Source organism: Coturnix japonica, chromosome 1 (genome assembly GCF_001577835.2).
Source record: "Coturnix japonica isolate 7356 chromosome 1, Coturnix japonica 2.1, whole genome shotgun sequence".
NCBI lineage: Eukaryota > Metazoa > Chordata > Aves > Galliformes > Phasianidae > Coturnix > Coturnix japonica.
The window spans coordinates 150,366,121-150,381,367 of NC_029516.1; the positions used below are offsets into that span (position 1 = coordinate 150,366,121).

The 15,247-nt window shown below is 39.6% G+C and overlaps 1 protein-coding gene across 10 annotated transcripts in view; it reads right to left on the reverse strand.

Annotated features, from left to right (window-relative positions):
- ZC3H13 (zinc finger CCCH-type containing 13) overlaps positions 1–15,173 on the reverse strand; it is a 45,079-nt gene extending 29,906 nt beyond the window's left edge. For 5 of the 10 annotated variants that reach the window (XM_015851767.2, XM_015851771.2, XM_015851763.2 and 2 more), the window contains exons 1-4: positions 14,671–15,172; positions 9,145–9,267; positions 8,588–8,697; positions 3,371–3,482 (exon numbers count right to left, since the gene is read on the reverse strand). In XM_015851767.2, the coding sequence (XP_015707253.2) occupies positions 3,371–3,482; positions 8,588–8,697; positions 9,145–9,267; positions 14,671–14,949 (624 nt within the window). In that variant the 5' untranslated portion in view covers positions 14,950–15,172. Of the gene's footprint in view, positions 1–3,370; positions 3,484–8,587; positions 8,698–9,144; positions 9,271–14,670 lie in introns of those variants that run through there. The other 5 variants (XM_015851768.1, XM_015851766.2, XM_015851765.2 and 2 more) reach the window with 5 other exon arrangements.
- Positions 15,174–15,247: the final 74 nt, after the last annotated feature.

Genomic DNA, 15,247 nt, shown 5'->3' on the forward strand with positions numbered 1-15,247 from the left:
CTCATACTATCTACAGTACTTACAAGGCAGAAGCTTCAGTTTCAGCCTTGTCAATACACGTACTTACAACAGCAATATAAACTAGTTCAGAAGTGCCTATTGCTTTAATTCTAGAACAACCTATCATGTGTAGATCTATATAGTCTTTTGGTTAGGTACAATACTGTTTTACTCTACACGTAATACCTTCATATCAAAAACTACTACCATAAACATACAAGAAAATGAAGTTTCCTCAAAATGAACAGATTCTGATTTCATTTCAGAGATGGAAGACAATGCTGACCTCCATTTCCAGTGTAAGTATTCAAAAGCCAGTGACAAAAAGCACAGATATGAAAAACGATACACATTCCTCACCAACACCTTTCCTAAATGAAAATTAAGTTCTTCCCACTGTTTCCCAGATCACACAAATCTCCCAGTAGTTGCTTTACGCAATACTTCAAATACTCTAGTCAAACTACCTTCTCATAATTCACAGAAAAAACTCAACAGGAAAATTTCCAACTGAATACGGTAATAGTATGAACCTTTCCTAATTCTTCGTACCATACCTGACACACTAACAGGCAGAACAGAAATAATTCTGAACACAACCCTAAGAATCACAAAAAAACCTTAAGCTCACTGTAGTTATCCAAGTAATACGGTATATTGTCCCTGAAAATAACAGTACAAGACATGAAATAATAAAGAACATGCTTTATAAGCTGCCTGTATAGGCATTTTCTTTCTAAATGCATACAGACTTTATTGGTCATCTTATGTCTCCAAACAATTTGAAACCTCTTTTCTTGGGGAAGATTTTATCTAATTACACTGTCTCAACTTTCCATGGAACCTATTCAAGTTCTTTTTTACCGTATCTTCTAGCAATCAGGTAGAACTATTACATATAATGTAAGTAGCATCTCCCCCTCACATTTGCCATTGTTTCTAGTAGGGTAAAGTATGAATAAGACGCACCTAGTTTACATTCTCTCAATCATACATTATATGCATTCGCAACATCTCCTTTCTTCTATTCTCCCGTCTCCTTCTTACTCCTTGCTTACTCCCAAAAGACCTTTGGCTGTATTGCCTTGCATACAGGTGATCATAACGAAACAGTATTTCAAAAAGATCTGGACCATTAATTCCTACAGCACAATATTAATCATTTTCTATTCCATTTTTATATAACTGGGTTCTGCAACTGTGACTGCACTTTGAATAGATGGTTTCATTGAGCTGTCCACAATAACTTCTTTTCCTACTGGATGATTTCAGTGATTTTTTAAGTATTTATTCATGACTTCTTTGCATTAAATACTTCCTTTGCCGTGCACTGCGTGGCACACATCAATACCACGTTTCATCCACCATTGTACTGCCACTTTTCCCCAGTCCCTACGGTGTTCCTCAGGCTTTATTGATTTCAGTTAGCGTCTCCATATCTTCTGCAAAGTTTGACATTTGGGATGGCCAACATTGTTTTCCACATTCTTAAAGTAATCACTCTTTAGGTGAAGCACCACAGCACCCTCAGTAACTTCACCATTTGAAATCGATCTTAATTTTTCCCCTTAGCTGGTTTTTTATTTGTTATTCTTCGATCTAATCTTCAAAAGCTTTGTTTCAAAAGAAGCTATTTAAGATTTCACTTATACCAGTTCTCTTTTAGCCACTACCCTGTTCAAGTTGCAATGCTAGTAGATCGGTGAAACACAAATTTTGACTGCAGGAATAACGCTCTCTCTTCTTTATTTAAAAATAAACCACATAATTATGAAACTTTTTTATGGAGCAAGCTAACTTCCATTACTTCCAAGTAAAATTAAGAAGCTTTAATAAGAGATGAAAATGTCAATTGCTACATCTCCACCATAACAATGGTTCTAATGATGGAGCAAGAATTTTGTAGTTCAGTCACTTCAGTCTTCTGCTCTTTTAGACATCCTGGTTCTCTGCAATGCAATTCTTGATGACTATCTCTCTGCATCTATTTTCTCCCGAATATTTTCTTTGGATATCTCTTATTTTCCACCGTTGCCTCTGTGCCATTAATACAAAAATTCAGTGGTTTCCTCAGTCCTTGTGTTTTATAATATTGAAGCATATTTCTCTGCAATGTGTTTAACAACTCCTCGGTATTTAACAGATCCACTAATTCTCAAACTCCTTTTGATTCCAGTTCATCTTTATTTGGGGTTTAGTTTATTAAGAGTATTTTATTATCGCATTAATAGAATACTATAAAAAAAACAGTGAACTAATCAAAAGAATTACATCAAAATTAAGAGATGTACCAAGAGAGAAGTTACAGTAAATTTTTAATAATGGTTGGAAAAAAAAACAACCACTTTTCCCACCAACCATGTGCTTAATAACTAAACAGTTTATTCAAACTATCAGAAAATAAAAGAAACACATTTAAGTAAAAGAATCAAAAGACTGAAAGTTTACACAAATTAACAGCAACTGAAAACATGATTGGAAGATAAGCCGTTCTGTTAATTTAATTATAGCAGCTGCTGTTGATTTATTTACACCTTGCAGAAAAATTTATTTTACACAGCAAGTAGGAACAGACCCAGAGAAAAAAAAAAGAATGGTGTTAATACCCGCAGAAGCAAAACTGATTTTTCATAAAGAATTTTTTTAACCATTGTCTATATGAAATCAGTCTTAAAAAACATAATACACTGATGCTATTGTTATACAGAGGCTGCAGAATAATGCCATCAGTTCTGCCCCTATTTGTAACATCAGTGCAGAAACAGGCAATGCAATTTTGAAGTAAATTCTGATATCATAGGGGGTTGTTTGCAGAAAGATGCACAGAAAATGAGAGTGATGATGAATTAACTTGTTGCAAAACCCAAAAGTGAGCAGTTGGGATGGCTGATGAATATGTGAGGAAGAAGATGAAATGAACCAGCACAACAGTGACTGCATTGTCTCATCAAAAGCAAATTTGAGATCAACAGCTGGAGTAGGGATGCATGTAAACAATGGATATCAATAAATGGCACGGGGGGAAAACAATGGATGATTCAAACAACAGTTAATATGTTTTCTTGGAAATATTAAAGAATCTGCACTGTTATTAAATACTGGTTTATCAGTATTTATAACATAATTTAGTCTGTGGGATTTATAAAATCGTTGAGAACCAAAAGATCAAAAAAAAAAAAAAATGCTAAAAAAAATTGCAAAGCAATACAACTGTTAAGACACTTCACATTGAAATATGCCACATGCTATTGTACAAAATGAGCTATTTGTTAAACATTTCAAATATTACAAGTCACCACAAACAGGTTTCTAGGACGCACTGCCCAATTGCTACTGAGGGATTCTGGAGCTCTGCAAACTCCATTCTTACCCTAACAGGAGAGGATGATTCCTCTGTACTTCGTTTCTGTGGCTCAGCCTCAACGTCTTGACGTTTGTTCTTCATTCTTTCCCGGAGATCTCCAGTGGGCCTTTCTGGTGACCTGTATAATACAGAAACTTAATATAACCAGTTCTGTGGGATTATTTTAAAAGGAATACAATCTTAACTATATTTGTTATTAGTATATAGAGAGAGATCTAAACCTCTCAATAGAAGCGATATGGATGAAAACAAAGTATTCAGTTCTACTGGGCTTAAGCCTTTAAAAAAAAAAACCAACAACACCCTCTTTTACATTACCAAGACAGATTAATTGTACGTACATATGGCACTATGTCATGACTCACTGACCACCCTACATCAGCTACAGGTGATCCTAGCCAACAAATTGACTTTTTCTGATCATCATGCAAACGTGTTTCACAATAATTCAGATCGTGTCTTTCCAAATATCTTTAGTCTCCTCCACGTTCTAATCTACGTTGATCTATATAGTCGGTAGTCACAAAGAAGAGCAAGTCCAAACACAGATGGAAGTCCATAAGTGCAGATCACCTGCCCTACTTGTAGATCTCTGACCTACTACCTTGGTCAGAGTGCCACCAAAGAATGGCTACCACAAGGCCACAGAGCACAAAAGCAGAGGAATATTCTTGGAGACCTCCGCTGTTGTCCATCTTGCAATAAGATAATTCTTTTATTATTTAGCTTTAAAATACTGGATGAGCTCTTCCAGTCATACAACCGTGTATTTTCTGTTAAAGGCATTACTGTGATGAGGGGAGAGCAGATATTCTGTACTTCTCAAGCTATCTTTACTATTTTATCATTTCCTACTATAGATTTAAAGGTTGATTTATCCCCTACTGGTTAAAAGAGAACAATTCTTGTGTTCAACAAGTTCTAAGGCAAAGGGGACATAGCAGCTCCTTCAAATGATCTTTCAGTTGAAGAAAATTTCCTCTTCATACAAATCCAGCTTGATATTGAGCTTGGCACTTCTGTGATGGCTCTTAGCTTTAGTCGCGTATACTTCTGTGAAATGGTTGTATGAAAGCACTGGATGTGCAATTAACCATTTACATTTAAGTAATAAAGACCTATGAATGCTATTTTAGCTGATTAGAAGTTCTATCTAATACCCGGATTAAAAAAAAAAAAAAAAAAAGGTATTTGCTATTTTTCCCAGTCTGAATTAGATTCCCTTTAGAAATACTTGTTTCTCCCACATCTCTATCATGCAATATATATATATATTGTTAAAGATTCTCTCTCAGCCTATGCATATAAAACATTTAAATTAGTAAGATTTCATTTTCAACCTGTGCTCATGTGAAACACAGTAATTTATCTCCACCTCCACCTTTGCAATGTTATCTGTATTTAATTCTTTAAACAGCATCACAAGGTTAAGCGTCTTAAGATCTAAGAAGAAAAAGACCAGTGACTGCTCTCCTTGTTAAATGCATTTAATTCATCATGCAGTTGTAAATAAAATCACTCAAGATCAGAGGAAAGGCACAAAACTGGAGCGTGCTGCTTCTTTCAGCACTAACAAGGACTGAAAAAAACACCCAGCACACAAACACAAACAGATTAGTTTCCCAGCGTGCAAAACTGTATCATCTCTAAAGTATCTGAGTTCCTTGAAAGTTAGAATTCAAGGTACTTTCCCCTCCTTTAGGAACAGAATTCCTTTGTACTACCAAAATTCTCTGAAGCATTCCAAATTATATTCCAACATTAAAATGGCAATTCAAAGGTGAAATTTGTAATGGCATTTCAGGTATGGAACAAAGGATCCAGATTTACAAAACTGAATATCAATTTAAAAGGCAAAAGAGATTACAGATCATGTACTAGCAATATTGCTTCTCAAGAAGAGTAATTCTCAGGAAAACCCAGTGGCTGAGGAAGTAGAACTTGCATTAAATGTAGCTCACATACTATCTATAGATATGTAACACTTCTTTATGTATATAAAATACTGGTTTGTTTTTATTTTTTTTAATTGGAGAAGAAAAAAATCAAGTTATTTCACCCTGAATACCTTTTCCCACATAGAAGGGGGGAGAAGAAAGAACTTAGTTTATTAAGAGTAATCAGCCTTGCTTTAAGATTACAAAAGTCATCAGGAAAATACAGGAAAGAAAAATGCTACAGCCTCAGGGTTCTTCTGTTGTTGTGCTCTTTTGTTTGTTTTTGTCTGGTTGGTTGGTTGGTGTCTTTCTTTTTATTATTATATTTCACTTTTCAAGCTTTAGGAATGAAGGCAATGAACCAGTTGTTCTGCACTTTCCTCTGCCAAACATCATAAAAGACAAGAGAGTCAAACACTTAAGACATTTTCAGTCTCATTCTACTAAAGGAGTAGTTACTCGGAAAGCTATGACTGTTTTCAGATATTCTGGTTGAATGCACAGAAAAACAAGTTGGACAACTGGTGCCTTCAGGTGCACCACAAGTTTCATTTTCAGAAATGGCCTCCTTCCTGCATGCTGTTTTTCTCCCTTCCAAAAAGGGGCTTTCTGTTATTCCAAATAAAACACACAGCTGAGTTTCAACGGGAAAACACCATTTCATTCTACAGTTTTAACACCACAGGTCTACAGCGCAACTGGCAGGACCCTTCACATAAAAGGCTCCACAGTATTACCACTGTACACTGAATGAAAACTATTAAGGGGGGAAAAAAAAAAGATCTCTGATGAAATAACACTTCGTGTGGGGCCCATATTTTAAATGTTGAATGTCATCATTAGGCTCCACAGGGAGGTGGTTGAACCGCCATCCCTGGATGTGTTTAAGAGCCGTTTGGATGTGATGCTCAGGGATATGATTTAGCAGAGGGTTGTTAGAGTTAGGGTACTATGGTTAGGCTGCGGCTGGACTTGATCTTCAAGGTCTTTTCCAACCTGGGTAATTCTATGACTCTAAGTTTTGCATATTCTTGTTTGCTTCTGCACTATCTTCCAGAGCCAGAAACAGCCCTCTGGAACAGGCACACATTACAGTGCAACTAGAAGAGAAAATAGTAGGTGTATGTGTATGCATGGGTGTGTATTGGCAGATTAGTACATAATGTACAGAACTGAATGCTCATTAGACATCCTGCTTTTAGTTTCCTGTACAACAACATTTGTACTTTTCAAAATCCATGCTTTTTTTCTTTTTAATCTACTACTGTTGAAGTTTCAGTTTGTTTTTTAAATATAGAGTAAGGAAGTTCAGGAAGGCAAGAGAAAAACACTATAAAGCCACCGATCCTGACAATGGTATAAGACAAACAGGAAAGCTGCCAAGCAACTAACAAAAAGCCAGTGAGAAGAGAAAGAGGGCAAAATTCCTCATGGGACAGCTTATTTACACACAGGGCTTTTCTTGTTGGCTTCTCTTTACTTTAGATGTCTGGAAGACAGGCACGGCTATTACTACATTCTTAAGCTTATCAGGAAAGCTTTATATACAAAAATATGCTGGCTGTTTCTAATAGAAAGATGAAAATTCATAGAAAGATGAAAATTCATGCTGCAAGCAACAGCGTTCATTCTGAAAGCTTATGCATGTTACCTTTAAGAGGCCTTTTTGCACTTCAGAAACAAGCTTTCCTACTGTCTGGTAATGCTCTGAACTACAGGAGGCATTACAGTCAGATCAAACCATTAACAATGAGTCTTACTTCAGGCAGGTATGAAATAAGAGGAGCAAGACAAAGGCAGTACAGTGTGCTGCGTCCAGCCAAACTGTCTGCAAACCAGACAAAAGACTTGACCAGCAGGGAAGGCTGAATGCTTGCAGTTACACCACCAATATGCCCCAGGAACACAGACACTGCTTAAACTGAACTGACATGGAATCAGCTTTGCCTCCATCTTTTTGTTGCTGTAGGGCATTTAAAGACCATATCTATTAAATGTTGAACATACCAGGCAAATGAGAAGCAAGATCTGCCCTTTGACCTGTTTAATATTCTAACAGGAAGAAAAATTTAGTAATAAATCAGCATTATTCTTAAGCATTAGTGGTGACAGTGAAGCAGAAACAAAGCTTTAGTCATTAAAAGAAGCATGACTGCTCTTCAAACCACACACAGTGTGTTCCAAATACTTGAAAGCAAGGAGAAAGTGACGTGTTTTTAAACTTCTCTCTACCAGTAAGTCACACATTTTTCCCCACATTCTGTTCTGCACAGAATGTTCCAAATAAGACCTTTCATACACTGAGAGAAATATTAAGCTTACTGACATACTTTGTATCCCAGCTGCTACCACCTTAGAAGCAAAAGGAGATCAAACAAGCAAAGTCAAGGCCATACTGAGACTGTGGCACTGGAAGAGGAAACAGAACCTCTCGCCAACCTCCTGTTTGACCTTCACTGTGTTGCTTTACACTTCGATGCTTCAGTGCACCTACCCATAATCTACAGGTGACACTGACATTACTGCAGCATCAGGAAACAGTCATTTGTAAAATGTGAAGCTTTCATATAAAGGGGTACTACGCGAAAACTATGCCATCTTTTTGGTAATGACAGGAGTAAAATGTATTACTAACATTCAGATTGTTTAACAGCGTTGCACCACACAAAAGGGAAAGTGGGGAAAAAGTACTTTAAAGGGATAACAACATATGAAGACTTGTTATTATATATATATATATATGTATGTATGTATATGTAGGTGGTATTTTTTTTCCATTTCCTCTCTCTATCTATCTGTCCAATATCTGATAAAGTCACCATGTTCTGTTTGAAGAGTCACCGCTGGAGAGAAAGGACAGAGATACTTCACTTGTGTGAGTATGAAGGCAGAAGGGTTACACGTATGGGATTGCTGCTGTAAGTAGTTACAACATGACGTGTTAGTAAAGGACAGAAAGGCATATCAGAAGCTGCAGTGATGCTACAGACAAAAAAAATTAATGCATTAAGGTACTTGATTTTCCTACTTCAATTTATCCAAGAAATCAATCTGTATTTAGTGGACTCTGCTTTGTAAAGCTGCATGCACACAAAAATCTTGGGAAAACCCATTGCATATTGCCAAATCAGTTGCTTTGAGCAGCTTCATGATACAATCGGTTACTGATATAACATACCATTAGGCACACCACAGTATTTCATTATTTAAAGACAAAAACAAAAGACAGTCGTAAAAGCTATTTTCCTACAGCATGTGAAGAATTCAAAGTGAGTTCTTGATTTACCTTCTATAACTGCTGCTATAGCCTTTACCTCGTGGTGAAGGGCCATGTACGAATCTACATGTGTTCCCATAGAGGCAGTTGCCAGTCTTCAGCCAGTTACGGCACTGTGTATAAGAGACAGACATCACTGGGTGAATTTCACACTCATTTCTGGAAATACCATTGGTGTGAGTGTGGCAGAACAAACAAATGACTCCACATTAACTCCCATTTATCTGTAATTTCTGTCTATCAGTAATATAACTCTAAAAAAATAATAATAATAATAATAATCAACAATGAGCATCAGGTTTGGCAGAGAAAAATTTAAGTTGGTGGAAATAGTATTAAAAAAGCACAGTACTATTGCTCTTCTCCTGCAGATGGGACGACACACGTAATGTGAAATTCTAGTACTAGTAGTTTGTACACCCATGCGTTAAGGAGCTCTTTTCACCTTCACTAACATCTGTGACAGCTATTTGGCACTTGTGAGCTACTCTTTCCCACCATCTAAAAGACCTGAAAAAGAAGATGCTGGGGTGGGGAGGAAAAAGAAGAATGTTTTTACAACTCACCTCTGCAGTACTTCCAGTGCTGGGTCCAAGCCTTTCAAACACACTGGGTCTTCTGGATGTGCTATCGGATATGGTCTTGGTATTTTCCACTGTGACCTTCCTTCTAATTTTTGACATTTTGTACTACTTCAACCAAAAAAGAAAGCAAAACTGTAAAATCCTTCAGTTTGGGGCTACTGACACCGAACTCACATCAACAAAATAGTATGATACACGTTGCAAGAGTTGCTGCAGAGGTGATGAAGAAATAAAAAGGTCAGAAATGAGTGAAATGTCTTTAATTACAAGGAATGCTTGTTTCAAACTAGGCACTAGAACAGCAGTAATGATCAATTTTCACTTTTATTTTATGAACTGCTTCGGATTCTTCAGCTTCCCTCCAGGAAAGATCACACAGTGTTATTCATTTCAGTAGCAAACAATACACTGTACAGATTCTTGGTCATGTACCTTTGTGCAACAGCTCAAGTGACTTCAGGGGACAAAACCTTTTGACGTTACTTCAATGGTCTCTCAGAAACAGACTCTGTCCACTAAAAACTCCCATTTTCAGAACTGCATCTAAAAATGAAAGTTCCATTTCTTCTTTTTCCTCTTGTTTTTTTCATTGTTACGTGTGAGATCCTATTGAAAACCATCCTGAGAGCATCCACAGTCTGTATTTATTACTGGTTTGTAATGAACAACTACTTGGGACTGGCTGAGTATTGGGAAAAAACAACCACGCTGCAACACAATTCTTAAGCTTATAAAGTAGTAATTAATTTTCATTAAGAACAGATTTTGAAGCAAATACAGTGCAGGTTTGACAAATAATAACTCACAACTTATCTTACCTGACAAAGAAAGGAGTTAATGAATATAAAAATAAAACAAAGCACGATATTGGGCACTTGACATGGACTGTACAAAAAGGGCATAAGAGGCTCTAACAGCTATTGTCCATTCTTTAAGTGCTACCAAAAAAAAACCCAAACCCAACAAGTGACCAATATGGGAAAGCCTGCCAGCTGCAGAACAATTTAAATACCACTCAAAAACACACCTACTATACAGCAACTTCCATTCTGGAGCTCAGTAGTCAGTATAGAATGATCAGCCAAGCACTAATCTCCTACCTTTCTGCTCTTATCCTTGTGTTATTCTGTTCAACACACATAGTAGCTAACTTCTCACACCCAAACACGAGCCACAAATGACAAAAAGCTCATTACAGAATCACAGAATGACCCGGGTTGGAAGGGACCTCAAGGATCACGTAGTTCCAACCCCCCTGCCTGGCAGGGCCACCAAACATACACATTTACTAGATCAGGTTGCCCAGGGCCCCGTCCAACCTGGTCTTGAACACCTCCAAGGACGGGGCATCCACAACCTCCCTGGGCAGCCTGTTCCAGGGCCTAACCACTCTCCTAGTGAAGAACGTCCCCCTAACATCCAACCTAAATCTTCCCTCTTTTAACTCAAAACCATTTCCCCATGTCCTGCTATTGTCAGCCCTTTTGAAGAGTTTGCTCCCCTCCTGGGTGCAATTTCCCTCCAGGTATTGAAAGGCTGCAATGAGGTCACCCCGCAACCTTCTCTTCTTTAGACTGAACAAGGCCAACTCCCTCAGCCTGTCCTCATAGGGGAGGTGCTCCAGTCCCCTGATCATCTTCGTGGCCGTCCTCTGGACCCTTTCCAAAATCTCCATGTCTTTTTTTGTACTGAGGGCTCCACACCTGGACACAGTACTCCAGATGGGGCCTCACAAGAGCAGAGTAGAGAGGGACAATCACCTCCCTATCCCTGCTGACCACCCCTCTCCTGATGGAGCCCAGGATCCCATTTGCTTTCCGGGCTACCAGAGTGCACTGCTGGCTCATGTTGAGTCTTTCGTCCATCAGGACCCCCAGGTCCTTCTCTGCCGAGCTGCTCTCAAGGACCACTCCTCCCAGCCTGTACAAGTGCGATTCACACAACCAGAATAGATATTTAACAATCTAGCCCCCAGCAGCCTGGATTAGTACAAAAGATCACTAGCCCGATCAGCATATGCTCCCATAGCATTCAGACTGTAAGCTTCCATTCTACAGCAAAATGTTACATGCATAGGTATACAAAATATAACACCACTGCAGCCTAGATTTTACAATTGGCACTTTGATAACACCTAGTCTTATTTTCCTTGTACCCTGGTGGAAATTAATTATCTGAATCCCAGTGTGAACTGGGTGATGAGACCTCACTTATCGGTCTGACGTTGGTGCCAAGGAAATAAGCTCTTAGTGAACGCTTCAGCTCCTTTATACGCAACAGAAGGAAGCTAATGCCGTGTACTTGCACTTGAGCCATTCCCCAAGCTCAGCTCTCTTGACTCTTCTCCAAGCCATTGGTGATCTGAAAAACACCATCTCCCAAGCGAGGTTCAGATTACCAAGCACTCAGAGAGCAAAAGATAACCACGTGGTGTATACCAGACATTAAAAACAATGGCTAACATTAAATAGTGCTCTAGAGGATGGAAGCAGACAGTGAAACTATAGAATTCACCAGTAGTAGGAAAATTATTTGGGTTAGTAAAAAACTGTGGAGGAGAGAGATTTCCAGAAATATCTATTAGAGTTAGAAAATCGAGTAATACAACAGCAGGTGAAATGCAAATAAATACAATGTAATGCACACGAGAAGAAATGATTTTGTCTATAAATACTTGATGAGTTCAAATTAGTCCAGTCTTCTGAGAAAAAACAATTAGGAGTCATTGTGGACAGCTCAATGTAGTTACGAAGTCTGACAGGATAAATCACTGAAGTTAGAAAGCAAACATCACCCCTAGGCTGGCTGAGCACCATCCTGTCTCAGGATTGTTCTATTCTGTATTTAAACAAAAAGAAACCCCCACTGAATTGGTAAAGTCCCATGCAGCTACTCTTGAATATAGGATACCCGAATATACTGACGTATGCAAAAGCGTTTTTATTAAGACAATCGCATTCCAAATACTGAACTCGCTTTAAGTGGTTACAGTAAAAAGAACCATATCTGAAACAAAAAGGGTTAGAAGAACGGCACCGGCAATGGCATGGGGGAAGGGCGGGGAGGGTTCAACACATGAAGGACAGATAAAATGAGTGCACCTAATACATAAGTACAGCACAGCAACACGATAGCAGTGTACAAATACAACAAATCTGCAACCATTTTGCCTCCTAATTGGAATATCCTTTTATTCACAAATAATCCAGAGGCAAAATATATTAAAATAAAAGCAAAAATAAAAGCACCAAAACCAACAAATGATCACCACGTTACCCTTTACCCAGCAATTAATACCTTCTTAGAATTCATCTCTATAGGAAATGATGAGGTCTAGGTCTAAAAAAATAGTTCTAAATGAGGAAAGGGAATAGGGCAGAATATCACTGTAACCCAATGGATACTTTGATTCCAGCTACACACCGCACCAAACTTTGTCTGATACCTATAAGGGAATTAAGGAAAACAGCATCCAACCCTGTATCTTCTAAGGTTTGGGAGAAGAAAAATACAACAACCAGCTGCTGTTTCAATCACATAAACACTTGGAACGTGAAAATAAAACACAGGTATGATCCTGTCAACTCTATCCTTAGCCCCACACCCGCTGGTTTCCTATTAGAACTATATGATTTCTAAACGAGCTAATTCATGAGAAATAACTTGAAGCAAATGAGAACAGCATGCTGGGACCTGCACGGCACATTGCTTTCTGCACACACACGTTACCTATCACACATTATCTATCACACGAGGGTTTCACTCCTGCAGCCAGAACCACACGGTGAGAATTCCCTTATCAGGGAACAGAGCTGTGACACACACAGGAGGCAGGGTTAGAGTCCGGGCATGTAATTCATAGACACACTAAGCAATATCCACACATTGAAAGATGCACATCGCATATGAGGGGATGTATCTGAGTATGCAGTCACTCCTGTGCTCATTCCCCCTGAGACCAAACAAGTCAGAGAAACAGAGATTGTGAAAACAACGCTGTATTTGACGCTCTAGATGCAAAATGGCAGCTTTATATTACTGACAAGTACAGAAGTGTTCCCCTTGCTCACAGACAAGTAACCCTGTAATGGTTTCTCACTAGTAACAAATATATTAACTCCCTTAAGAAACACTAAGGCACTGATTTAGGATATAAAGTTGATCTCTCTAAGTTCTACACCTAAGGTTTGGACTGTAACAACCATAAAGCACTACCTGTTCCATACAGGAATAGTAATTGCTGGACTGTCTTCTTGTACATTAGAAATGTTTCACCACTATAACAACTTCTTCACTTGTATATACACCGATGTTATTCTTTAAGAGACTAACTCTGCCACAACATCAATAACAGACTGTTTCTAACTATCTGTAACTTGGAGTGAAATACATGTTTATAAAGTAACATCCTAAGGCACCTAAATGTGGATAGATTTAAGTATATCTATGGGACAATATGTAAGTAACCGAATTACTGAAGCATGGTAAGATTGACACAATATCCAGTGTCCTACGTTTGGAAGTCTTCATACTTTTGCTTAATACTTTTGTTCAATAGAACTATGATCTTACATAAGCCACAAACAAGTCAAAAACATCTGAAATGTGCTTTTCTTCTGTTAGAAAACCCTAATCTTCTGTCAACATCAATCCTGCTTCTACAAGTAAACCAGGAACTGAGATGTAACACAGCAGAAGCAAAGACTGTAAGGAGATGAAGCATCCTTAAAAGTCCAAAACATTGGTATAAGTGCACATCACACACAGCCTAAACATTATCAACACCCTACCCGTGAAGCAGTAAATAATATACGTCCAAAGTAGCAATCAAATCTTAGACATTAAACTCTGATAGAACCTATGACACAAACTGATTGCAATACTCCGGGATTAATTAAATCGTTGACAACCACTAATGACTTAATAAAAGCTTGAAAAGAGGAAAGTGCCAGGGCTGCCCTCCATTTTACCCAATGGAGAGGTCTGAGCTGAAAGGCTTTTGCCTCTGATCACAATGTTCTCATTTCCACATCACAACGCTAATCAAATAGCGATACCTGAAGATGTCCCGTAGTTTCACTACCTAAAATAGTGCTAAAAGCAGTAAAACGGGTAGCTAGCTAATTGTCAAGATTTCAAAGCTTGTTTTATCTCTATGGGATGTCAGCACGTCGACCTGAAGCTGTGGCTAATTTAAAGGATCTGGGGGAGGGGGATCTGGGGGTGGGGGGATCTGAGGGTAGGAGGGTCTGGGGGTAGGGGGATCTGGGGGGCGGTTATTGTGTACGCTCCAGGCAGTTGGCAAACTGACAAAGCAAAAACTCCCTCACGGTTACAGAGAGAAGGGGCCGATCGACGGCAAAGACAAAAGGAGCCACACAAACAGCCCAGAGCCGAGAATGTGGGAGGCCCCGACGAGCCTCCTGCCTGCAGAGACAGCACCCCGAGCGGGCCCAGCGCCTCCTTCCCCCCTACCCCGCTCCATCACGGCCCTCCCGCCGCACTCACCTGCTCCTTCCGCTGCCGCGCCGCTCCCCGCCGCCTCCTCCGCCGCCGCCCGGGGCGGAGAGGGTGGGAGGGGGTGAGGGGGGAGTCCGTCCTCCCGGGCCTGAGAGCGGAGCGACGCGGAGAGGAAGGCAGGGAGCGCCGCCGCTCCCCCAGCCCCACGGCGCCGCTACCGCTCCCGCCCGGCCCCGGCTGCGCTGCCCTCCCGGCCGCCCCTGCGCCGCATGGCGGTGATGGCGTCGGAGGGGGCGGGAGCGAGAGCGGAAGTGGAGGGGACGCCATGTTGGGGAGGGGTGGGTTTGTGGGTAGTTCTCAGTCAGTTGAAGCATAAAACTGGGCTCACATTGTTCTCACTCAATCCCTTCGTCTTCTGTAGTTGTGGTCTGCCCTGTGTTCTTTGTAGATCCCTGCTGCCCCACAACCTTAAAGGATTTAAGACTGTCTATACCGTTTTCCCCTCACAGGATCACAAAATTATCAAGGTTGGAAAAGACCTAGAAGATCATCTAGTCCAACCATTACCAATACTTCCCAGTTAAATCATATTCATCAACACAACATCCAAACGTTTCTTGAACAC